Raw genomic sequence first — 27,468 nt, 5'->3', positions numbered from 1 at the left:
TGTTGCAGTAACTGTGTACACAATGCAAGGCCAAGGCAAGGGGGGCAACCTCAACACCAGAGCTGCTCTATAAAAGAAGACAGTGATGTTACAAAACTAAAATACATTAAAATACACAAAGAGGCAACGCATCAAATGTATACTGCTTTACCCGTGTCTCCAGGTAGGGCAGACAGAGCAGACACCACAGGAGGTCACTTCATGTGTAAAACTGAAAGAATAAAATAAATGCATTAAAATAAGATAATAAAACACAATGATGTTGGCTAAATTAAAGTGCTAAAGAGCATGGGAAGCTTCCATGTGCTCACACAATAGGCTAACAGTAGCATTAGCTGCAACACACAAAAGCGTGGCACAAAAGTAGCAGATCTACAAGGTTCAGTTTTGGCCTACCATGTGTTCTCCTTCTCCCTGCATGAACCAACACCACAGCAGAGACCAAAAGGCTCTCTACTGGGAGGAGCTAGGCTTTTATACTTTCTGGTCATGTGACTAGGTCAGGTGCAGTGAGTGCACCATTCACCTGGATTCCCACATTCACCCCCCCAAAAAATTGTCGTCGCCCCGACGATCAACTGACTCATAACCATGGCCTAAACTGATGATTACTAGCCATCTCAGGAACCAGGGGAGCAGCAGCCCTTACCACCCCCGCACTGTTGCTTGCCACTGTTGACCTTGGCAGATTGTGTGGGTTAGAATTTCTCCCAGCGGTAGTCCGGGTGGTGCGTCTAATTGTTGGCGCCTCCTGACTGCTATGGGATGAAATTGAATCACCTTCAGGGGCGTCGTTGTCCACCCCATACGTGCTCCCGGCTCTATTGGGGACGGGTGGCTGAATGTCCTGTTGAGTTGCAGCAGCAGGCTGATTGGGTATTTCCCTACCAATCCATGCCAGAGTGTCCTCGTCTCGACTGCTCTCAGGGTCATTATCTTGGTGGCTAGACTGAGGGGGTGGCTCGGTCTCCCCCGGCGCAGACGGTAGTGCCTCAAGTTGTGCTGCCCTCATCTCTGTACGGTTGACCCGTCGCACGTTCCCAGTGCCGTCGGCCAGTGTGATAGTGTATGGCCCACCTGGTTCCGTTGGCACTCTGGCTACTTGATACAGGACTGGCGACCAAACATCCTGGATCTTCCTACGACCTTGACCACGATGATCCTTTAGGTAGACCAACTGGCCCACCTTGAAACCAGGGTCACGCACCTGTTGGTTGTGGTGTTGCTGGCGGTACTCTGCTGCCTCTCCAAGGTTCTTGCGGGCTAGATCTCGTGCCACAAGAAGCCGTTCCTGGTGCTGGCAGACCCACTCATCCCAGGACCTCGTTTCGGCTGAGTCATCTGCCTCCAGGAGAAAGTCTATTGGGAGCCGGGGTGGTACCCCGAACAGCAGGGCATAAGGTGAATGACCCGTGGATCGATGGATCGAGGTGTTATATGACCATACTAACTGAGAAATGTACTTCGGCCACATTCGCTTCTTTTCAGGGGGAAGAGATCGAAGCAGGTCGTGGAGTGTCCTGTTAAATCTCTCACATTGGGCATTTCCTTGTGGATGGTAAGCTGTGGTCCGGGACTTTTCGATCCCGTGTAACTGACAGAGTTGGCGGATCAGGGCACTCTCAAAATTCCTCCCCTGGTCGGAATGTATCCTTTTGGGCACCCCGAACCAGGTAAACCAGCTATCAACCAGGACCTTTGCTACTGTCACAGCACTTTGGTCTTTAGTCGGCACAGCCTGTGTGTATTTAGAGAAGACGTCAGTCATAACAAGCACATTCTCTCTCCCGTCTGTTGCAGGTTCAAGCAGGGTGAAATCAATGGCAAGTACCTCAAATGGCTCACTGGCAAGGAGGGCACCCTGGTAGGTCTTCACCCCAGGCTGAACAGCCTTGGAAAGTACACAACGCTGGCAGTTCTGACAGTGCCTTTCGATCTCTGTTCCCATCCCTGGCCAGTAACATCTTTGCCGTGCCAGATCAGTGGTCCTTCGCACGCCCTGATGTCCATGTTGGTCATGAATACTATTTAGAAGTTCCTGGTGAAGGCATGTGGGCAGAAGTAATTGAGTTAATGACCCCCCTTGTGGTGCGTTGATCTGTCTATAAAGCAGGCCGTTCTTTTCCACGATGCGGTCCCACTGCCGGAGTAAACGCCGGACATCCTCCGGGAGCTGTGCCCGCTGTTCCTTATTTGGTGGCCTTCCCGTCCTCCAGAAAGGAAGAAAAACTTTTAGCACTGGGTCGGCACTCTGTAAAGTTACCAGTTCAGCTGTTGACCTACTGGGCAATGCGCCAATCTGCAGCTGTGTCACAACCTCAGTCTCCTCTGGATTGTACTGAGAGTCTGGAGTGCTTTGGATCTGCTGGTCAGGCTCCTCATTCCGTCTCACCGGGTCACTGTACTGGCGGGAGAGAGAATCAGCATTTGCGTTATTCTTTCCTGGTCGGTAGTGTACAGTGAAATCAAACGCTGCTAGTTGTGCTACCCACCGTTGTTCGACGGCTCCCAGCTTGAGAGTCTGGAAGTGACTTAGGGGGTTATTGTCAGTATACACTTTGCACTTACTACCAAGCAAATAGTCTCTGAATTTCTCAGACAATGCCCACTTCAATGCTAGGAACTCCAATTTCATAGAGCTATAATTTTCCATGTTGCGTTCAGAACCTCGTAGTGACCGACTAGCATAGGCCACTGGCTTTAACTTGCCCTGCTGCTCTTGCGAAAGAACCGCTCCTAAGCCCTGATGGCTAGCATCCACCTCCAAAACAAAGGGCTTGGTGAAATCAGCGAAAGCTAGTATAGGTGTACTTGTGAGCATCTTCTTCAGGTCACTGAAACTCCGCTCGCACGCCTCAGTCCACATATTGGGCAGGACTGCAGCTGACCTCTTTCGATTTTGTTGAGCTACTCTGATAACATCAGCCACCAGTTGGTGCAAGGGGGCAGCCAACTGGGCAAAGCCCTTCACAAAACGGCGATAGTAACTACAGAAGCCAAGGAATGAACGGACCTCTGATACATCCTTGGGCCGCCTCCAGTTCGCCACTGCAGAGACCTTTTCTGGGTCAGTCGCTACTCCTTCTCTGGACACCCGGTGTCCAAGGTACTGCACCTCTGCCTTGAAGAAGTGGCATTTGCTCAGTTTTGCCTTCAGTCCCTTCTGTTGGAGTCGGCTGAGAACCATCTCCAGTCTCGTCAAGTGCTGTTCAAGTGAAGTGGAAAAGACGATGACATCGTCTAAATACAAGAGAACTGACTGAAGGCTCTGATCACCGAATATCCTTTCCATGAGCCTCTGAAAGGTCCCAGGGGCATTGCATAAGCCGAAAGGCATTTGTTCGAATTCAAAGAGGCCAAATGGTGTACAGAAGGCTGTCTTGGCTTTATCTGCTTCAGCTAAAGGGACTTGATGGTAACCACTTGCTAGGTCGATTGTGGAAAACCATTGAGCGCCACAAAGGCCATCCAAAGACTCTTCAATGCGGGGAAGTGGATAAGCGTCCTTCCTTGTCTTAGCATTTAGCTGTCGGTAGTCCACGCACATCCTCAGCTCACCCGTCTTCTTCTTCACCAAGACAATGGGGGATGCGTAAGGACTGCTGCTCTCCCTGATCACTTTACTATCAAGTAGCTGCTTAATGTGGTCTTTTACAGCCTGCCATTGTGTAGGGGGTATTCTCCTATATCTTTGACGGATGGGGGCCTCATCAAGAAGGGGAATCTCGTGTGTAATTTCATCGGTGCACCCTAAATCTCCCTCCTGTTTAGCAAAGACATCACTATACCTCCCCAACAACGCTTTTGCCTGTTGCTCTACTACAGGTGGGAGTTCTGGCCAGTGCAACGCTGCAATGGAGTCAGGGATGGTCGGTGGAGGCCCTCCTGCAACCTGTGCACTGACCAGTGTCACCTGAGCAACTTCTTTGCTCCCTTCCTCAAAATGTAGCTGGGGTTCTTCTATTCCCTCAACAAGGTGTAGCATTCCTAATACCTGTTTGGAGTGGACGGTAGCCCCTGTGACTCCAACATTAACCACAGGTACATACGCCACACCATCACTGACAGTCACAAGGGCAGGGGACATCAACAGGCCAGGGGCAAGATCTGAGCCACCAGGCTCCAACAGCATAGTTTTAATTGGGGCATGGGGAACCTTTGGGCAGTTGACTTGGACAAATTTTACAGACCCCGCCGGTATAAACTCCCCTGCCTTGTCAAGAACACGGACACGGCCTTCGGGAAGCAATGGGCAGGCCTCCAGCCTATGACAGTGGCGGAGGGCTGAACCCCAACTTACATCTGCCTGGATGGTGGATAAAGAGGCAAAAAGAGCTTCCCCATGTTCAATGAATAACTCTCTGTAGCACTCTATGACTACATTCATCCCCAATAAGCCTGGGACAGTGTGTTGTTGGGCGGTACAGGCAGTGTCTTTTATAACCAGAATGCCACGACTTGGAATCTTTTTACCCAGCACCTGGACATCCAGCTCCAAATATCCTACATAGGGGATAGCTAGCCCATTAGCCGCCTTCAAAGCCAACCACCCACACGACCTAAGTTTATGGGCACCCCAGGGCTTGAATACTTCATTAAAAAGTGACTCTGAGATGGTAGTAACCATAGAACCTGTATCCAACAAGCATTTCACCATTACCCCACCCATCTCCACATCTACTTCAGGGCATCTACCTATAAGTTGTCGTGCAGCGTTTGAAAAGGGTGGGAACTGTGTAGGTTGGGCATTGCGAATAGTCTCATTACTAACATTTGCACTGTTGACAGAGCCCATACCTGATGGTTCTACAGCAGGGGGGGCTGGGTCTGACTCCGGCTGAACACTGGGCATACTGGATGCTCGTGGCCTCGGCCCCTGGCGACACTGGCGGAGGACATGTCCAGGCTTCTGGCAACGGAGGCAGATGGGCAGGCCGTCTGGGGTAAACTGGAGATTGGGTTTGTAGGGACGGGCAGCAGGCTGATCTAATACACGCTCTATTTTAGATAGACTTTTTATAATGCTGTCAATTTGTGACTGTTGTTGCTTAAATTGCTCCTGCAAAACTGAAAGGTCTGACCCCTTCCCAACCCCCACTGCATGACAGGCTCCCTCAACATCAACCCCACAATGATGAAGACCAGCCCGAGTTTGCCCAGGAGGCCTCTCCCCCTCCTCCACCCACTTAATAGCTTCCTGTCGTAATAACAAGAAAGAAATCAAGGGACGTTGTCTTACAATGCTCTTTAACTCCCGTCGCAAAGATACATCACGCACATGTTCCAAAAACTGGTCTCTAACAAGAGTATCTAGGTCTGTCAACCTATTTGGATATGCACGTTTTATATCCTCAATTAATGCCCACAGGGAGTGAGAAAACTCTTTTAAAGACTCCCCCTCTTTCTGTTTTCGATCAAAGAACTGTTTTTGCAGGCTAACAAAGGAAGAGGAGGGACCATACAGCTCTTTAAGAATGGCCAATATGGTATCTGGCTGTTCACGCTCTGCCAATGAACGAAATCTAATCTCTGCTTTTGGTTCCCCTTCCAAGTGGTCATAAAGGAAGAGGGCCTTCTCTCTGGCACTCATATGCCTGTCCCTCAAACATGACTCTACATTCTCTATCCAATCATGAATGGATAGGTCAGATTTGGATTTGGAGCCCGAGAAGTGGGGGCATTTCCTCTCTCTTTGAATATAGACAAAACGTTCAGCTTGTGGTGCAAGCACGTTTGGGGGAGCCAAATTGCTGGTGGGGGTGAACCCGCCAGAGTTTGTACTGGTAGTAGGAATAATATTACCTGTATCTAAGCTGGCACCTCTTCCTTCAGTGAGTTGCTCATTAGCCACTCGCAGCCTCTGTACCTCCTCACGCAGAGCCAAAAGTTCCTCCATCTCCAGTTCACTCATTTCAGCAGCACAGTTTTCAACACTGCTATAATGAGACAAATGTTATTACAACGAAAACAATACTGGGGCCCAGTTGTTGCCACGTTGCCAGTTGTTCTCAGGACGGGTCGATTTTGGCAGTCCACAAGCCTTCCTCTGACGTCCAACACCAACCACTGTTTTCCCACTCAACCAAAAATAAAATAAAGCCTAAGTTAAGCCACAAACTGCCTCTTTAAGGAGATCCTGCCGACAACGCCATAATGTAGTAACAGAGTAGTAATAATATGCCTGACAACGCCACCTCCCGCTTGTGGAGGGGGCAGGAGGAACCCCTAGACCTTAGACTGTTCAACTTCCCTTGTACAGGAACAATTAGTTTACTAGAGGCAGTTTGTGGAAAAATATAACAACTTTATTACCATGTAATTACAAAACACATCACTGTTGAAAATACAACTAGCAAGACGATAAGGTCCTTAAGGCAAGATCCTAATATAAAAATGGCAATCTAAAAGCTACCTCTCCAGATCTACGGAAGGGCGGGTCGGCCCGTGCACACAGTGAATGCCAAAATAACTAGGGGAAAAGAAAAGGGGACAGGCCTGGACTCAAAGAAATCATGCAATATAAATCCAAAATTCAAATACAAAACATGCAGTGCCAGGGTCTATCAATCCACACCAATAAAACCAAAGGGGGTCCCCAGTGCAGTCCCAAGCAGAAAGGAAGGCCGTGTGCAACAGGGCGGACCCGGCCTTGGACAGGGTTACACGCCTAAACTGTAACAGAACAGAGGAGAGAAAACCAGTTAAAATATGCCAATATGAATCAGTCTTAAAATCTATGCCTATAGTGTACCTTGAGTAAATGGCTCAAATAAACAAAACCAAAATAGTAAATTAACAGTGGGAAAAACAGTGGCTGGACTGGTCCCTTTAAGGAAACAAACAAAACGCATTAGTTGCCAGCCCTAGTATCAGACTCTAGATAAAACACTGTATTCAAATCATTAAAAGAACAAAACAGCTTAAAACCTACTTTGTGTTGCAGTAACTGTGTACACAATGCAAGGCCAAGGCAAGGGGGGCAACCTCAACACCAGAGCTGCTCTATAAAAGAAGACAGTGATGTTACAAAACTAAAGCCCTTTTCCCACATGCGTACCGGAAAATTACCTGTAAGTCAATATCGGACATTTCCCTTCACACTTCGGCTCGCGCATGTGGGAATCTATCAGCGAATTTTCCTGTATGTTGGGGGGGCGGGGGGAGGGGGGAGCTTATTTGGGGGGGTCGGCAAAACTCGAAATAAGTTCGCTTGTCAGTTGTCACACAATAAATCACACTCGTTTGACTTAAGAGCAGCGTCAAGCCGCCAGCGTAATCAACACAGCCGATTTCCCCCTCCCCTCTCTGCTCGAGAGCAGCAGCCACGGACAGACACAGCGAATGACACAGCAAATGCAGGAAGCGAAATGTGTGGAAGTAGTTTGCTTTGATGTGCGCGAATGATTAGTTGATGCACTTTGAAGAAGTTGGGATCCGTGTCTGAGAAATAGTTGCTGGTTCGATGTTTATCCGTTCACCTGCGTCGCGTTGAAGCAGTTTTTACAGACTGGCTTCATTTGATGTGTCCGGGGTTGCCTTCGGAAATCAGCAAGCTGACATACTGCTCTTATTAGGCTATCACAAGATCATTTCGCCAGTTTGCTTTAATGTGCTCGAATGATTAGATTATGCCCGCTGGAACATTAAGCAACGTGTGTAGGCTACTCCTCGCCCATGATTGAACGACCGCTGTCGCGGAAAATGACTGGAACCGTTTCCACTTGCGTCTCCTTAAGAGCATACCGCTCTTCTGACAGGGTCGAAACAGGTGAAATGTCGGGGACGACGGGGTCGCGCTTATACCGGCACGGTGCCTTTCTCACATGCAGGCATTAGACCACGTACCGGTCATTTTGGGAAAAGGGCTTGTAATACATTAAAATACACAAAGAGGCAACGCATCAAATGTATACTGCTTTACCCGTGTCTCCAGGTAGGGCAGACAGAGCAGACACCACAGGAGGTCACTTCATGTGTAAAACTGAAAGAATAAAATAAATGCATTAAAATAAGATAATAAAACACAATGATGTTGGCTAAATTAAAGTGCTAAAGAGCATGGGAAGCTTCCATGTGCTCACACAATAGGCTAACAGTAGCATTAGCTGCAACACACAAAAGCGTGGCACAAAAGTAGCAGATCTACAAGGTTCAGTTTTGGCCTACCATGTGTTCTCCTTCTCCCTGCATGAACCAACACCACAGCAGAGACCAAAAGGCTCTCTACTGGGAGGAGCTAGGCTTTTATACTTTCTGGTCATGTGACTAGGTCAGGTGCAGTGAGTGCACCATTCACCTGGATTCCCACACTATGAATGTTTTTAGCTTAGCTGGCTTGCTAATAATAAAGGACGCGCCTTGATGGCTTCATCTGTGGTACTGCTCATGTGCTGTGTGCTAAGCTGGTTGGCTGATGGAGTGGTCTATCAAGGGAGGTACTCCTGCCCCTCTGCTTTCCCCTGAAAACAGTCTCAGCCCCTAATCCGCCAGACTCTATGTGACTGATAGTACATGGAGGTGACGTGGAGGTTGGGTTTACGGCTAAACCTAGCTAATATGGCGATGTCCATGGTCCCCAGGCATGGCTTCAACAAATGCATCCCATGCCATAATATTTTCTACTTCAGCGCAAGGACAAATTCAACCCAGTAAATTCATTCAACAACAAAACAAGGAACAGTTGACTCCCAGCACATCTTCCTGGCAACATTCTCTCCAAAATTAAGAAACGGATGAGAATTCCCAGACCATGTGTATAAAGGTACCAGGGGTTGCCAGGGGGCATAATGTACAGTGAGGGCTTTGAGACATTTTCATCTGAAATTATTTACACGGGGTACACTATAGTCTGTGGGCATAGTTATAATGAATCAATTGATCATTGGGGTTCCTGGAAGTTAAAATATCAATCCACACCAAATTTGTATCGTTTTTATTTTCTCCTCTAAATTTATAGTAGAGCACCTTGTGATCTTGTTAAGAAAAGTGTTATATATCCTCCTGGGACCTGGCAATTCAATTTTCTGTCCATGTTTCGCTGGTCTTAATTTCAAGAACCATATAGACTATCGGGCTCAAACCTGTTGAGGTCAGAGGTCAGTATCTTGCTCAAAGACACTTCATCAATGCAGATGTTTGCAGACAGAACCCGAGTCGTCTGGGCTCTCTCTCACTGCTCAGCCAAACTGCTGGTGCTAATGTGTGCCAACAGGGGTTAACAGGTGCTAACTGATGCTAATGGGTGCTAACAGGTGCTAACTGCTACACCAGTTGTGGCCTTCCACCAGCAGAGGGACAGAGTGGATAGTGGGTCGTACCGTGGCGGTGCTGGTCTGAGGCTCCTCTCTCACAGTCCTGGTCAGTCTGACACAGTCTGCTGGACGCATGATCCTGCAATAGAAACATTGCAAACTTACAGGCTTTTAATTCAACTGTTGATCTGAATCATTGTATACCGTTACAAAGTAAGATCATATTTTTTATATTCTTCATAAGCTGTCACAGATCTACTGGATCTAGATCTAGATGTGAAACTGACAACCTCAACTACACGAATAATAATAATAATAATAATAATAAAAATAATAATAATAATAATAAATGTAGGCGCAAGTGGCAATCATCTTGACTCTGCGTTCACACCAATGCAAAATTCGCAAATTTGTGCGATTATTTGCCTTGTCGCCCATTTGCTCGATCTGAAATATTTAAACTTTGGCGAATAATCCGTGCGGTCAAACTCGCACGAGTGAAGCTTTTTTTCACCTTGCTGTGAACGTGCAGTAATAATAATAATAACAATAATAATAATTGCATACACTTAAACGTGATTATTATAGCGCCACCCTGAGGTCAATGAGGGCGTTTTATGTGCCTGAGTAGTGGGTGGTCTTACAGTTTTTGCTACACAAACATTTTAGAAAGAAAGAAAGAAAGAAAGAAAGAAAGAAAGAAAGAAAGAAAGAAAGAAAGAAAGAAAGAAAGAAAAGCACCTCTGGACTGTCTGGACACTTTCCTTGCTTCTGGTTCTTTGTCTCAATGACATTGGTTATCACAAAGAAGGAGTTTTTGCCCTAAAAGAAAAGAAAAACAATCTTCAAATTCAGCTGAAGGACCATGTGTGACCCTCCTATACCTGACAAACACGCAGCACCCTGGGGCCGCAGCAGCACCCACCTGTGAGGGCCCGCTGTAGTCCACCACATCCCACACCATCTCCTCCCCACTGGGTAGCCGGGTCAGAGCAACTCCCTTCAGCTTGGTGGTGACTGTACTCACCACCCGGTCAAACTCCTGGTAGTTTCTGTTCCACACCATCATGATGCTGGAAAAAAAAAAAAAAAAAAAAAATGCGATGATGATAATAACAACAACAACAACAACGATAATCATAATAATAATAATAATAATATTAATGATAAAAAACTAAGAAACAGAGAAAAAAGGTTGGTTCACATTTGAATAAGGAAATTAGAAATCTATACAACTTGATCCATATTCTCTTTTTATGGATGTCCTATTTTTCTTTATCTCTTTATCTTTTTTAATCTCATCCTGTATTTTTGGCTAACGTCTTATGCCATCCTTGTGAACTTTGAATTGGCTTTGTGTACAAAATGTGCTGTAGGCTATACATAAACGTGCCTTACCTAATAAAAAAAGACCATTATTAATAATAGGTTAATAATCATATAGGCTAGTAGTCCTATAATACATTTTAGAAGTAAACTATACACACGCATATGCAAAACTATAAGTCCCTGTGGGAATATTATAGGATTATAAGAGGTTAAAAAATAATATAAGATTATTAAAGTCACTATTGACACCAGCACAGGAATAAAATAGTGACACCACAGGCAATGTTGCCAACTTGAAAACGGCTACAACACAGTGTGCATAACAAGTGCAGCCTTTATATTGATATGCAAATTAACGTCATCTGGCGACTTCTAGTGACTTTCTGAGCAGCGAATAGCTAATGTCCTTGGAAATGAGTTGGCAACACTAACTACAGGAGATTAAAATGAATGAATAAATAAAAATAAAATACCATAACATAAGGGTTATTCAGTATTGAGCAGTAGACAGACACACGATAATATTATAGGAATAGTATAGGAATACTACATTGATACCATAGTACAGGGATACTCAACTGCTTTGCTTGGAGGCTACTTCTGCAAAATGACAGGAGGCCAGGGGCCAGTTAACAGACAATAATAATTCTATAGTGGATTGTAGTTTTTTGGGGGTGCCAGCTAGAGTTTAATCTGACAATGTTGTGCACACAGGACAGTTACTGTATTAGTTAAGTTAGTTAAGTACATAAGTGCCTGAGCGGCGAGCAGGCGACAATATTTGAGAATTTAGCTGGAGCTCAGTCAAACTTTATTTAACGTTAGTTTTCATTGTGAATAAGAAAATGGCTCCCCGGCATCCTATCACCGGCCGCATCTGGCCCCCAGGCCGCAAGTTGAGAATCTCCGCCTGGTGGTCCACCAGAGCATTGGGAAAGAAAATGTGTGTGTGTGTGTGTGTGTGTGTGTGTGTGTGTGTGTGTGTGTGTGTGTGTGTACATACTGTACATACATACATATATACTGTATATATATATATATATATATATATATATATATATATACCGTATATATATATATATATATATACATATATATATCAACACACATAATACCTTCTCACATAAAAACCAAGGACCACAATAAACTCCCATGAACATAGATATAGTAAAACTATGTAGGCTAATATCATTGAATAATGTATTCCAGTTGAATTAAAACAATATAATAAGTAATCATATAATTATAAAAATATAAAAAAAGTTTTTTTTCTTTCCCCCCAGCACAGAGCACATGCAGTGTCATGGTTTTGTCTTGTTTCTGATCGGTGCAATTTGAGATGTTACAACTGCCCCCGGTCTCCCCTAAGTTACTCACCAGATGAACATTAAGATGACTCCGTTCAGAATCCATTTGAGCGAGCCGAGCCGCACACTGCTGATCCGGACCAGCTTGTAGGTCTCGTACAGGCAGAAAGCAGAGAGCAGTCTGGACATGTTGGTCTGTCTGTGGGCTTGGTGCTGGACTAGACTGACTGCTTCTCTCTCTCTCTGGGCTCTCCTCTCCTCTCTTTCCTGTGTGCATCCCGGGTACCGGTCCAGTCTCCTGAGTCCCTCCACAGCTGCTCTCTCCATCCTCATCACAGCTGAAATCTATAAAAGACATGTTGCACAATATTCCTCATCATATGAATGCCTGAACAATGTGTTAGGGTTAGGGTCCTTCATAGGTTAAAACAACTATGATCCAGAAATACACCACACAAATCAAATGAAAAACAACTTGTCAGAAACGTGTTATTATATCAAAGCCTTATTTGTTACACTAACAAGTCAAACTACAAATCCAAAATCCCCCAAACACAGACACACGTGACAGTTGAGCTCTATTGCTTTGAATCCGAGCCACCAGTGGTTTGCACCAATCAGTGTCCTATGAGGCAGCTAGGGGCGGGATTTTCTGTGACGCCAGCGAGTGTGAGATCGGGGCAACACATTTCTGTCTGTTTTTCTAAAATGTTGGCCGTTTGAAGCCAGATTGAGGAATATCTAATTTTAAATTAACATTAGGATTAGACCGTTGTGATGTCATTATTCAGTTGTAACCATCAATATTTGCTCCTTTTCTCATTAAGGCCTAAACAGACTCGTCCGTCAGAGCCTCGCCCCGCCCTCCCCGTATGACGGCGGGTGGAGCGCCGTCATGCGGGGAGGGGGCGCCGTCGGCTGACGGGGGCTGCTCGAAAATGTAACTCAGCGGCGACCATACGTGCGTGACGTCAGCTGCACGAGAGTTGTGATTGGCCGTTGCCTTGGCTCATCGTCGTAAAGTCGCCTTCAAAGCATGACGTTAGATTATAACGAACTAGTTGTGTGGCTTAGCCTTCCCAAATGTTGAGGGTCGTTTTTTTAGAATTTAATACATAGAATTGGGAACGTTACATTCAATTTCATTCAGACTGCCTTACACTCAATCGCCGCCATTTTCCCACGGAGCTCCCACAGGAGGAGGGAGGGTGTAGTGACGTCCTAGCATGTAGGGCTCGCTGGCGCCGGCAGACGGCGAGACGGCTCCAATTCGAGGCGGACGGACGAGTCTGTTTAGGCCTTTAGGGTAAATACTGTATATTTAGAGATTTGTGTCAATTATTTGTGCTGTTATGGTTATTAGCTTAGTCACTTACTTCTACACACTAGCTTCTACACTGCTGCCACCTTTCTTGAAATATAGGCCTAGTTAAACCTTGCTTCACCCAAAATGTTACTCACGTAAAAATACTAGATCCACAATGCTAATTATCTTAGAGAACTGCATCCTGACCTGGAGACATCAAATGGAATTCAGTGTTTCGCTAACTACAGTATAAGCTGTGATAGTGGTGGTAAAAACTAATATCTCACTGGCATAACAGCTCTACCTGGACATGTAAACAACATGATTGAAGGATGGTTAACATTACAATGCTAACTAGCTGCCTGGTACAAGTAGCCAACTAACTTGCTATGCAAACTATCGCTATAATAATTAACAGCATTTCATTTTCACATGTTTGAAAAGGGGATTGATGCTCTACTACTAATGACCGCCATTAATTTTGCATTATTATTATTATTATTTTAATTGCCCCCTCAGTTTCAATGGGCATGACACTTCTGGTCAGGTTAGTCCATGGTTCTAATGTGGACTAAATTAGTGGTCGTTGATACAAAAGAGTTTGAGAATCAGTGCTCTGGAGGACTGGAGGACTCTGTGAGTCAGTCTCTCTCGGCTCTCTCTCCTCTCCTTCCTGTGTGGATCCCAGGTGCAGGTCCAGCCTCCAGAGTCCACAGCTGCTCTCTCCACCCTCTCTGCTCAGCCACACAGAGCACGCTCTCACTGCACTGTTCACTCACAAATCATGTGTTTGTAATGAGCAGTGTTGGGCGTAACTTGTTACTGTAACTAAACCACTTTTTGCAGTAACTAGTAATCTAACTACGGTAGTAATCATTACTTTTTCAAATTTAGTCACTCAATTACAATTACTGAAATTTAAATGGGCTGGTTACTAGTTACTTTAGGACAGGGATACTCAACTTGCTTTGCCGGGGGGCCACTTCTGCAAAATGACAGGGCTCCTTACTAGGGGTGGGAATCACCAGATGCCCACGATACGATACTGAAACGATACTTGAGTCACGATACGATAGTATTGCGATACTGCGATATTTTCGATATTGCGATATATCGATATTGCGATATATTGAATATTGCGATATTTCGATATATTGCGATTTCTTACATTTTCAACTGCAAATGATGTCCCCAAAGGAAAACTTTGTCATCATCTGATTTATATAAGAACAATTTTTCAGTCTGTACATCTGACTTCAACCATTTTATTGCAGCAACATTGTCAAGTAGACATACCAACAACTTTCATAAAGTCATGTCATAGTTGCATGCACCTGACAAACTGAACTGTTTGTTACAGTCTACTTACAGTCCACCTTAACTGGATGTGTGTGTGGACTACTATACTTATGTAGTTTTTGCAACTTCACTTCACTTACACAAAACATCTTGTGCAGCCCATTCAGTAACTGGGGAATTTGTAAATTACTGTTATGACAAAACTGTTACTGTTAAAACAAAATGAAAATATGCTACCGTTTGTTTACTGCTGGCCTTGGAACTAAAGTTTATAGTAGCCCGGTGGCCTGGCATGGCCTGCAAAAAAAAAAAAAAATTTTTTTTTTTTTTTTTGCAATATCGATACTTGGCGTCCAAATATCGATACAATATCGTCAGGCAAAATATCGCGATACTGTGGTGTATCGATTTTTTCCCCCACCCCTACTCCTTACTCCTGTAAGTGCTTCCACTTCTGCTGGAGTGAGGTGAGCTATGTATGGCCCTGAGGTGATGAGGTAAATGCCACTCATCTTGGACTCCTTAAACGACCTCTGACCTCTCTCCACTCTTGTGTGTCAAGTCAAATGCTCTCTTTCACTGTCCAGTAAAATACTTTACAGTGCAAATGCAGCATAACACAGTAAAATATTTTACAGTGCAAATGCAGCATAACACAGTAAAATATTTTACAGTGCAAATGCAGCATAACACAGTAAAATACTTTACAGTGCAAATGCAGCATAACACAGTAAAATACTTTACAGTGCAAATGCAGCATAACACAGTAAAATACTTTACAGTGCAAATCCGGGCCCGTATCCTACTCCCTCCCTCCACCCTAGACCCTACCTCTACTCTACCTCCCCTGTACCCTTCCACCTCTCCTTCTCTGTTCTCTCCTCCTCTCTGTCCTCTCCCCTCTCTCACATTCCCACTGCTCTCCTTCCCCTGCGCCCTCCCACCTCTCCTTCTCTGTTCTCTCCTCCTCTCTGCCCTCTCCTCCCTCTCACATTCCCCCTGCTCTCCCTCCCCTGCACCCTCTCCTTCTCTGTTCTCTCCTCCTCCACATTTCCCATTTCTCCCCACCCTCGCCCTAATCCGGGCCCGTATCCTACTCCCTCCCCTCCCCCAACCCTACCCCTACCCTGGCTCTCCCTCCCCTGCACCCTCATCTCTCCTCCCCTGTTCTCTCCTCCTCCACATTTCCTATTTTCCACCCCACCTCCCCCCTCTCCTCCCTCCCTCCCTCCACCCTAGACCCTACCTCTACTCTACCTCCCCTATACCCTTCCACCTCTCCTTCTCTGTTCTCTCCTCCTCTCTGTCCTCTCCCCTCTCTCACATTCCCACTGCTCTCCTTCCCCTGCGCCCTCCCACCTCTCCACATTTCCTATTTTCTCCCCACCTCCCCCCCTCTCCTCCCTCCTCCCTCTCCCTCCCTCCTCCACTCTCCTGCTTTCTTCAAATGTTCAAATGTTATCTTTATTCTGTATATTCTTGTTACTGTGTGTTAGCTAGAATCAGCTAGACATACTTTCTGTGAAGCCCTCTGAGACATGCTTGTGAATTAGGGCTATATAAATAAACTTGACTTGACTTGACTTGAAATGCAGCATAACAACAAAGTAAAATACTTTACAGTGCAAATGCAGCATACCACAGTAAATTACTTTACAGTGCAAATGCAGCATAACACAGTAAATTACTTTACAGTGCAAATGCAGCATAACACAGTAAAATGATTTACAGTGCAAATGCAGCATAACACAGTAAAATACTTTACAGTGCAAATGCAGCATAACACAGTAAAATACTTTACAGTGCAAATGCAGCATAACACAGTAAAATACTTTACAGTGCAAATGCAGCATAACAGTAAAATACTTTACAGTGCAAATGCAGCATAACATAGCGTCAGTAGCAGCACAGTCCTGTAATGTCCTCTACGTTATTTAGAAGGTGTCCCTCCACATCTGCTAAAACTGCTATGTGCAGGCAGACAGGAGGGACTACTTTTAAAAAACTATTTAAATTGGACTGTGTCTATTACTGTCATATTGCCATACCGGGTAACAGTTTCATAAAAGCAACAGCCCACTTCAGGCAGTGATATATGGTCATTATGTCATAGCCCTTAGCTATGATATGACCCGACCATAATACCATGGTCTGTGCTGTGATCTATTGCTTAATTCAGTTGACTTGACTCGCATTAATGCATTAATAAGTATAATTCAACAATAAAATATGTACTGGATTACTCTGAAATGGGCCATTATGCATGATAAGCACTTTTACTTGTGTAGCTTCAAGTACATTTTGATGCCAATACTTTTGAATGCAGTACTTTTACTTGTAACAGTATTTTTTATACTGAGGTGTTTCTACTTTAAAGTAAAAGTATTTCCACCACTGGCTGCTAGCCTACTACAACTGCTAGATGCAAGGCATCCGTAACTAAATGGCAGCGATGAGAAAAGGGTTAGGGTTGTGCATAAAAACAACATATGTGAATCAGATTAATTTAAACAAATACATTTTTATCCACTCACACCTCTCTCATATTTTCTCAACAAGGTTTGTGGCGGCACCAGTCTTTCACAAAGTCTGTTAACATCACAATATTATTCAGCTTACAGTCTGTAAACAGGACAAACCATTAAAATGAAGGAAGCAGCCATAACTAATATGAAACAACAAAAGATATGTTTTAGATTTGCTCCACCAACAGTCTTAAAGCGGGAATCTTCTTAACGGGAACCTTCGGGGGGGGGGGAACATCGGTTGCTAACGCCTGTTAGCAATAATGTACAGAGTTTTATGTCTGACTACTTTACAGTCTGAAACAGTGTAATCTTAGGTTGGATGTCAAAGAAAACTGAGATTTTCTAATAGTATTGCTTAACAATGTTTCACAGCTCATTTTGTCAACGTTTTGAAGCACAATATCTGTTTCATTAGTTTAGACCAGTGGTTCTCAACGTGGGGTCTGGGGACCACCAGGGGTCCCCCCAGTAAATTGATGAATTGTTGACATTATTTCACTCACAATAAGTTAACACAATTGACCGTATTCACACAGCGGCCATTTTGAACTCAGGTTCATTAATCATTCAAACCCTGGTACCATGATTACCGTGTTGCCATGATTACAGTGCTTTGAAAAACATGGTAAATACTGTCCATCATCAACCAAAGCCGACAACCGTCTCCCAGATGCAAACGTGCAGCCGTGGAGAAATGATTTCAGTGAGTGTATCAATCCTTTTTGGGTCTGAGTTTTCACTATCACACTTGGTGAAATGATTTATGTGAGTGTATTAGTACTTTTTGAACATTTTCAGCACATTTTAATACCGTGATGATAATACTGATAACCGTGATCATTTTAGTCACTATAATTGTAGTCTCGCTGGCCAGCCTCCTCTCCCTGCCGTCCGAGGAGTCTGGCGCCGCAGGTCTCCATAGTGGGATTGCGATGGGCGGCGCTTAGCGGCAGTGCCCTTGGAAAATAGTTTAAAGCAATCCAACTTGCCGTTTTCAGCGTGTAGGTTTGTGCCGTTAGCTTGCTAGCTAGTTAGCGTTGTTGTTTTCCCTGAGGCGGCAGGGGACTATTTACAGCAACACACAGGGAGGAGGGAGCGGAAGACACTCTGATTGACATGGTCGGAGCCAATGACAGAGTTTCTTAAGCGGGGAGCGGAAATCCAGCAGCGTCTGAAACCGACGCCTCCAATGGGAGAGCAGAGTAGAGCAGGGGAGGGTTTATCCCAGTTATGGAGACCTGCGGAGTCAGACTCCTCGGACGGAAGGGAGAGGAGGATGGCCAGCGACACTACTATAATTGTGATGTGAAATTTTCATATTGTTCCATCTCTACACACAATAGAACTTCAGCAGCATCTGGAGCATCGGTAACAACAGGGACAAGAACTGCAGGAAGTTAGTTAGCTAGCTTACTTACGGTGGAGCCACATTAGGGCGTCGTTTGACGCATGCTGATGCTGCTGCCCATTCACTTTGTATTGAACACGCTGCTCATCGCCTCACAAAGCATGCTGGGATACCAGGCGATGCGGAGCAGGCTTGTGACACGACAGTGGGCGACAGAGGGGCGGGGGGTGGAGTTTGACCAAATTTTAAGCTAGCCAATTTGAGCCCGTCCTAGGTCCTACCCTCTTCTCCTGTCCTCTTTCGCTTCCTCTCTACCACCAATTTTCAAAGAAGCAATGTAAAAGAGAGAAACGAGCACGGCAGCAGCCAGGCGTCAGCATGCGTCAAACGACGCCCTAATGTGGCTCCACCGTTAGTTAGCAAGCTATACTAGCTAGCTACCGAGGCTACACTGTAGGTAGTGACAATGGGCCAAATGTATTAAAATGTGAACAGGTATCCCTCTGATTCTTTATATACATTTGTTTTTCAGTGGGGAATGTGTGAAATAAGAAGTGTATGATGTATCATACATCATACGTGCATCAGCAAGACAGTACAGAATGGGCTGGACTCGCTCTTCCAAATAGAGTTTTCCACCCTGAGTGTTCAAAACGCTCATGACGCTCCGCCTCCTCCGTTATCTCTCTACCTACAATACAGGAAGTCATGGAAATCCTGACAAACGCATAATCTACAATAAAACAATATTCTGATTTGGGTCCGAGAGACAAAATCATAATGGAAGTCTCTAATGTGGACTAAATTTGGGGTTCTTGATATGAAAAAGATTGACAAAGATGGCAGATAGTGCATCACAAAATCCCCCAAAACCACCATATATCATCGCCGTTATGATTCCACTTTAAGACGATGATACTGAATTACCGCCCGGCTCTGGTTCGCGGTCCCATGTGACTCAGTGGGCGGGGCTGTCAGGGTGCGGGGGTTCGAGTCCTGCTGAACTCACACAGTCATGACACCGTGAGGCACTTGGGACAAAAGTCTCTCCAGCAAAGGGCAGACCGAGTTCGTTAGTTCAGACCGAGCTGTCCGCAGGCACAGCAAAGACACATTTCAATCACAAAACTGAGTGGAACCTGTCTTTAAAGAATAATTCACACAAATGTTTACTTTAAATTGGGTCATTAGCGACTGAATCTCATGCCAGTACTAAACTCGGGTGAGTGTTTGTCTCTTCATACAACTCACCTGGAGTTCAGGCTCATTGCTCGAGGACTTTCTTCCAGTGGACGGGGACTCTGTGGAGCTGGATGTTCTGCTTCATAAAGGACAACGAATGTCCATAGAATTCCTTCATTACCAAACATCATGAAGCCAGCGTGGCCGCGTGACGTTAGTGTGTGCGGCAGTAGCCAACCTCCATCTTGTGAGGTCTGTTAATGCGGAAGTACATGCAATGCCAATCCATAACTAATGGATCAAATTACTTATACATCGTCAGGTGTCTCACCTGGTAGAGCACGTACCACAAAGGCTTGCCTTGGTCTTTCCTGCAGCCGACCCGGGTTCGATCATGACCTGTGGCCCGTTGCTGCATGTCATCCACTCATTCTCTCCCTACCTTTCCTGTCAATATACTGTCCTGTCTAAGAAAGGCAAAATTATTAAAAAAAAAAAAAAAAAAAAAATCTGAAAAAGAAAATAAGAATATTATACTACACATGCTTTATGGAGTAATTTTATGGACATTTGTTGTCACCTTTGAAGCAGAAGGTCCAGCTCCCCAGAGTCTCCATTCACTGGAAGAAGCTCCTCCAGCAGCTAGCCCGGAGAACTGCAATAGCTACTGAAATAGTATCCTATAATTAAGAAGAATGCAAAGTCTAATTGTGTAAGCAGAAATTGTGTTCAGCTATGCCATTTTAAATGTGATCACGCTGAATCTTTCAGGAAGTGTAAAGAGCACCCCTACAGGTGACCTAAAGGAACTGGATTTTTTTAAATGGGGGTAATTAGGGTAGATTAATGGCCAAACTGGCGCTGCTGTGCAGCCTCCACCGGTCACACTGGATACACTGGAGGGGGATAACGCTAGTGAAGAAAAACAAACTCACCCGAGTTTGTACAGTACTGGCATGAGGAGCAGTCGTTAATGACCAAATTACATTTTTTGGGGGAGAACTGTTCCTTTAATCGCTGCCACTGTCACTGTCGCTTTCCTCCTCCTCTTCCTCCTCTTCCTCCTCTTTCTTCGCGGTCTCTTCCACCAGTCCAGAGAAGAAGTCGTTGTCTCCCAGAGCCTTCTTGCTCAGGGACTTCATGCGTCCGTCCTTCTTCTTCCTCTTGCGGTAGTCGCTGATGCTGAGGCCTTGCAGGCCGGAGATGTCCCAGAACTTGACCAGCTGGTCGTGGGCACAGCTGGCCAGCAGCCCGCCGTCTCGCGACTTGGCCATCTGCTCGATGGGCTCGCCCACGTGCTGCCCCACGCAGCCCACCACCCGGTTGGGGAGCAGGTTGATCGCTCTGGCAGCAGAACAGAGGAGAGGAGAAGATGCTTCTGTTTATATTTCAGGGGTCTCATTTACTAACTGCATGTGCTTAGGACCCCTACAAAGGATGAACTAAAAGAACGCCTGACCTATCCAGTGACTGCACGCACACCTGCATGCAATGTCCCTGTTCAATTGATAATCAGGCTCATTTATATGCGCCATGTGGTAATTGGCATCGACCATTTATGGTTGGATTGGGGCGGATACACATGCGGAATGTCCTAGTTGGACGGTGGATTGCCTGCAGCAGGTATGGGCACTTTTCTGTGCCTGTATCGATATAGTAGGGCTGGGCGATAAAACGATAGCAATATATATCGCGATAGACACGGGATCAATACAATAAAAAAAATGGCTCGATAGAGCCGTTCGATAGACTGCATAAAAAAAAAACAAGAACGCTTCTGCTCCGTGGCCATGGTCCGTGGCTCATAAACAGCCTATCACGTCCTTTGTTAATACAGCGTGCTACGAGTGACACGGAAACCAAGCCAATAATTTACAGACAAACCCTGAGCGTGCACCCGCCCCAGCTCATAAACAGCCAATCATGTCCCTTGACAATGGGCAGTGCTAGTAGTGACGTGAACAGCATGTTTGATCTCACCCGGCACCACACACCTCCAACCAAGTGAATCAACAGTAACACAGAAGAGAACGTGAGTGCAGGGAGAAGACGTGGAAGAAATTGTCAATACAAGGGACGTGGAAAGCAGAACACTGTTGTCTATAAACGTTACAAAGAATTCAATGTGAGTGAGTTTCAATTCATGTTAACGTAAATTGACAGCGTTGTTAAGCCCGTAGTCTTTCTTGTGCGACACCAATTTCACAAATGCGGACATCTCCGACGTGACTTTGTGGAATCAGATGTGGGGCAGCTCCTTCACTGAATCACCGAACGTTAAACAACCCTGAAATACACGTTACCAAACGTTGTTTTTTGTTTGAGAAGGCTGCCAAAGCTAGGCTATGTCATCAAAATAAAACATCACCATGTCTGTAAATTACTGCTTGCACTCAGAGCATACATGATGTGTGACAGTGTTAGCATTACAATTACCTGTGTGCCTTGAAAATAAAGTGGTCATTAACACCCGAGTACTCGCCCCCATCCCTACTGAGTAGTAGGGGTGTCAAAAATAATCGATTATAAGATGCATCGCGATGCAGACGTGCACGATTCTGCATCGATTCACAAATGTCAAAAATCGATTATTATTATTTTTATTTTATTTTTTATCAAATAAAATATAATGGAAGTACATGCAGTTGTTTATTTTAATTATGGATCATAATACAATGCAATTCCAAATGCACTTTTATTTTAAAAGTAGCCACACAGTGAGAAAAAAGAAAGTGAGAAAAAATAAATCATGTATTGTGGAAAAAAGTGATGCATCGAGATGCATCGATAATCGTAATCGAATCGAATCGTAGCCCTCTGAATCGTAATCGAATCGAATTGAATCGTGAGGCCAGTGAAGATTCACAGCCCTACTGAGTAGAGAGACTGCCTTTCCAAGACGAGGCCGCTCGGGTACCGTTCCAGTCGGTGTTAACCAGGCGTGCACACCTGGGCTCTTTATATCTATAGCGCTGCCTGTAACCCCCGTGTGACTCACCGTATGAAGCCGTCCATGGACGCGGCGCACATGATGCTGTCGGTGACGGCGACGATGCAGTCCACAGACTCGGCTTTGATGGCGAAGCGGTCGCTGGTGGCGCCGAAGCCGTTCCAGTTGAAGATGTAAACGCTGCCCTCGCTGGAGCCGCACACCGCCTTCCTGCCGCGCTTCATCACCGCCACCGACGTCAGGTCGCCGCTCTGAGGCTCCGACTGCAGCTCAAACCTGCGGCGCTTGATGTTAAACACGCCCATGGTGCCGTCACCACTGTGGAGAGGAGAGACCACGCTGCCTTCATTCTGTCTGACTGATTGTAAATACAAAGTTGCAGAGTGTGAAAAAAAAATCATAACAGTCATGAATTGTGGAAGTGTTTAAACTGTGTTGGATCAAATGCTTTTTGCCACATGGTATGTTGTCAAGTAGCGTTGAACTGCTTAGTCGATTCATTGATCAACATGGACTTAATCGATTAGAATTCAAAAAAGGTTTTGGTAATTTATCAGTAAAAATACCAAACATTTGCTGGTTTCAGCTTAAAAAAAGGTATACTTTCCTCTGTTTCACCTCATTGTAAAACAAATTTGTTTTTTTTTGTCTGCCTGTTCTAGAGAATCACTTTACTTCTCTCACTCTCACAAATCTCAATAAAGTTATTCAGGTTACTGGACAGAGCTTTTTGGACAAATTAAATCCAGCTGAAAATGAATTAGTTCATCCCACTTCATCTATCCAACATGCTTGACTTTCCCAAAGGAAAACAGGTGCAACTAATCTATATAACAACACATCTGATGTCATGTATTTACATCACAGAGTTATCCACAACCCAGACCAATGTAACGTAGATTTAAAGAGTCATAGTGCCATCTAGTGGTGGAAAAAAATATCTTTTTGTTTTTTGAGGCACTTGCAATTGAATGACCTTTAAAAAAAATCCTGTTTCCTCTAAGCTAGCTTCAGGGTTCCAACACATTTTCACTCAAAACTTGTCCATGACTTTTCAAGGATCCATAATAGAATTTCCATGTAATGTGAGGCGGTGACTCTGAATCAAAGAGGACACACCTCTTTATATTATATATATTATATTATATTATAATATTATATATTATCTTTATATTTGGGACCCCCTCTAAAACGAGATTATGTCCCTGGATGTGCACGAGGTTGCTCTCAGTGTCACAGGTTGCTCTCAGTGTAGCAGGTTGATCTCAGTGTAGCAGGTTGCTCTCAGTGTAGCAGGTTGCTCTCAGTGTCACAGGTTGCTCTCAGTGTAGCAGGTTGCTCTCAGTGTAGCAGGTTGCTCTCAGTGTAGCAGGTTGCTCTCAGTGCAGCAGGTTGCTCTCAGTGCAGCAGGTTGCTCTCAGTGCAGCAGGTTGCTCTCAGTGTAGCAGGTTGCTCTCAGTGTAGCAGGTTGCTCTGTGTAGCAGGTTGCTCTCAGTGTAGCAGGTTGCTCTCAGTGTAGCAGGTTGCTCTGTGTAGCAGGTTGCTCTGTGTAGCAGGTTGCTCTCAGTGTAGCAGGTTGCTCTGTGTAGCAGGTTGCTCTCAGTGCAGCAGGTTGCTCTGTGTAGCAAGTTGCTCTCAGTGTAGCAGGTTGCTCTCAGTGTCACAGGTTGCTCTCAGTGTAGCAGGTTGCTCTCAGTGCAGCAGGTTGCTCTCAGTGTAGCAGGTTGCTCTCAGTGTCACAGGTTGCTCTCAGTGTAGCAGGTTGCTCTCAGTGTAGCAGGTTGCTCTCAGTGTAGCAGGTTGCTCTGTGTAGCAGGTTGCTCTCAGTGTAGCAGGTTGCTGTCAGTGCAGCAGGTTGCTGTCAGTGTAGCAGGTTGCTCTCAGTGTAGCAGGTTGCTCTGTGTAGCAGGTTGCTCTCAGTGTAGCAGGTTGCTCTCAGTGCAGCAGGTTGCTCTGTGGAGCAGGTTGCTCTCAGTGTCACAGGTTGCTCTCAGTGTAGCAGGTTGCTCTCAGTGTAGCAGGTTGCTCTCAGTGCAGCAGGTTGCTGTCAGTGTAGCAGGTTGCTCTCAGTGTAGCAGGTTGCTCTGTGTAGCAGGTTGCTCTCAGTGTAGCAGGTTGCTCTCAGTGCAGCAGGTTGCTCTGTGTAGCAGGTTGCTCTCAGTGTCACAGGTTGCTCTCAGTGTAGCAGGTTGCTCTCAGTGTAGCAGGTTGCTCTCAGTGCAGCAGGTTGCTCTCAGTGTAGCAGGTTGCTCTCAGTGTAGCAGGTTGCTCTGTGTAGCAGGTTGCTCTCAGTGTAGCAGGTTGCTCTCAGTGCAGCAGGTTGCTCTGTGGAGCAGGTTGCTCTCAGTGCAGCAGGTTGCTCTCAGTGTAGCAGGTTGCTCTCAGTGTAGCAGGTTGCTCTCAGTGCAGCAGGTTGCTCTCAGTGCAGCAGGTTGCTCTCAGTGCAGCAGGTTGCTCTCAGTGCAGCAGGTTGCTCTCAGTGCAGTGAAGACCCTGAGAAAGCAACAGGTGAACTGACACAGTGCAGAATGGAACACCTAACTCTTGTGGATGCTTGGAGCACACAAGCTGCCATCCAGCTTACTAGAGCCCTTTTCCCACATGCGCTTTGTACCGCAAAATGACCGGTACGTGGTCTAATGCCTGCATGTGAGAAAGGCGCCGTGCCGGTATAAGCGCGACCCCGTCGTCCCCGACATTTCACCAGTTTCGACCCAGTCAGAAGACCGGTATGCTCTTAAGGAGACGCAAGTGGAAACGGTTCCAGTCATTTTCCGCGACAGCGGTCCTTCAATCATGGGCGAGGAGTAGCCTACACACGTTGCTTAATGTTCCAGCGGGCATAATCTAATCATTCGCGCACATTAAAGCAAACTGGCGAAATGATCTTGTGATAGCCTAATAAGAGCAGTATGTCAGCTTGCTGATTTCCGAAGGCAACCCCGGACACATCAAACGATCCAGTCTGTAAAAAGTGCTTCAACGCAACGCAGGTGAACGGATAAACATCGAACCAGCAACTATTTCTCTCAGACACGGATCCCAACTTCTTCAAAGTGCATCAACTAATCATTCGCGCACATCAAAGCAAACTACTTCCACGGATTTCGCTTGTGCATTTGCTGTGTCATTCGCTGTGTCTGTCCGTGGCTGCTGCTCTCGAGCAGAGAGGGGAGGGGGAAATCGGCTGTGTTGATTACGCTGGCGGCTTGACGCTGCTCTTAAGTCAAACGAGTGTGATTTATTGTGTGACAACTGACAAGCGAACTTATTTCGAGTTTTGCCGACCCCCCAAATAAGCTCCCCCCTCCCCCCGCCCCCCCCCAACATACAGGAAAATTCGCTGATAGATTCCCACATGCGCGAGCCGAAGTGTGAAGGGAAATGTCCGATATTGACTTACAGGTAATTTTCCGGTACGCATGTGGGAAAAGGGCTTAGGTGAATTAGACCAGAGGTTCTCAAATGTTTTTCAGCCAAGGAACCCTTACAGGATAGAAAATATACTGGGGACCCCCTCATTCTGATTGGTGATTTTGGGCTAAGATGAATTGTTTCCACGGCAACGTGCTAGACTTTTAAATGTATAGGTTTGTTAGATTAGAATGTAATCCATGAAGCATTTTAGATTTAAAACATAAAATACTTTTGTTGAACTATGAAGCTATGAATATATATATTTTTTTATTTTCCTGAAAACTTTTCTCGGACGCGCATTTGAGAACCAATGAATTAGACAGTTGTGACAGAAGGAAATGTGTGAAGCAGCAGTGACATCCAGTCAGTTGGCTGAGGAGGAATAAAGCTTCTGGCATACTCTTCGCGCACGCGCTGGAGGCGGGGCTCAGAGGAGGGCGCGCGCACTCTGCGCGGGCCAAAACAGAACATACTCAGTGCGCAGCTCCAGGCTCCAGGCAGTCTGAATGAAATTGAATGTAACGTTCCCAATTCTATGTATTAAATTATAAAAAACGACCCCTCCACATTTGGGAAGGCTAAGCCACACAACTAGTTCGTTATAATCGAACAGCATGGTTTGAAGGCGACTTTACGACGGTGAGGACTCAATCACAGCAGATATCCGCTGATAGCCTACCACGGAGATCTCAGGCACAGGCAGCAAAACCGACGCGCTGATAGAAAAATCTCCATGGACGCGCCGCGCTGCGCTCAGGCCTCGCCCCCCGACACGCCCCGTGCGATGTCGTCATAATCGCCGTGCGCCCTATGCGCTTGGCTGGGCGCGAAGAGTATGCCAGAAGCTTAACAGGGGGGGAAGACTACAGATGTAGCAATGTGACTGAAGAAGGCTGCCTGCTGCTTTGTGTTGAAGTATGTTGGCTGGTATATTGATTTCTTAGCAGATGCCTATGTTTGCATGTTAGCGACTGTTTGTTTGTAGCATGCCAGCTGACACTGTTTGCTAATAGCATGGTTGCTATGCCATTGTAATATTGACTTGTTAGCCAACATGATTAGCCGTTTGGTTGCCTGTAGCACTAGCTGGCAAATTGTTCACCAATAGCATCTGGGTTGCTTTGGATGTAGAGAAAGGCTACAGAGTACTGTAGGGATGACGTATTTTTGTAGGCCAACCCAGAAGTCATGCACTTCCTGGTAGGGATGGGCGCGAGTACTCGGGTACTCGAGCACTCGTTCATAACGTCAGTAGTCGAGTAACGTTTCTGCTGTTCGGGTACTCGCCCCACTCCGCACCCCTTTAAAAATGGTCTAGAAGATCTACGCACGCATCGTCATGTGGATCTGGCAGCATGAACTGCACGGGCGTCAAGTCAGCCAGAATGTACAAGTACATCGTCCGCTTCGTTGCTTTCAAAATAAAACGCTTATTGTAACGTAACCTTATTTATTTTGAGTAATGCGTTACAGCCACAGTTTCACGCCATATAACATCACAACGAGTATTTTGATACAAGGTTTGCTGCTTCATTCGTTGAAATACCTTTT

At 45.6% G+C, this 27,468-nt stretch overlaps 2 protein-coding genes across 2 annotated transcripts in view; one reads left to right on the top strand and one right to left on the bottom strand.

Moving 5' to 3' along the window:
• The window catches only part of LOC310779427 (NLR family CARD domain-containing protein 3-like), a gene marked incomplete at its 5' end in the record, with an annotated part of 223,235 nt that overhangs the window by 75,895 nt on the left and 119,872 nt on the right, over positions 1 to 27,468 (top strand). The gene's annotated exons all lie outside the window — the stretch shown is intronic.
• LOC310780224 (WD repeat-containing protein 55-like) overlaps positions 20,313 to 27,468 on the bottom strand; it is a 21,605-nt gene continuing 14,449 nt past the window's right edge. The window contains exons 5-6 of the mRNA XM_083640807.1: positions 22,549 to 22,858; positions 20,313 to 20,894 (exon numbers count right to left, since the gene is read on the bottom strand). Of these exons, the coding sequence (XP_083496933.1) occupies positions 20,561 to 20,894; positions 22,549 to 22,858 (644 nt within the window). The 3' untranslated portion in view covers positions 20,313 to 20,560. The remainder of the gene's footprint in view (positions 20,895 to 22,548; positions 22,859 to 27,468) is intronic.

Source organism: Poromitra crassiceps (assembly GCF_964638095.1).
Source record: "Poromitra crassiceps genome assembly, chromosome: 7".
In the NCBI taxonomy this organism is placed as follows: Eukaryota; Metazoa; Chordata; class Actinopteri; order Beryciformes; family Melamphaidae; genus Poromitra; species Poromitra crassiceps.
The sequence above is the reverse complement of the archived record's forward strand: the minus strand, read 5'-3'. Positions and strand labels throughout refer to the sequence as shown.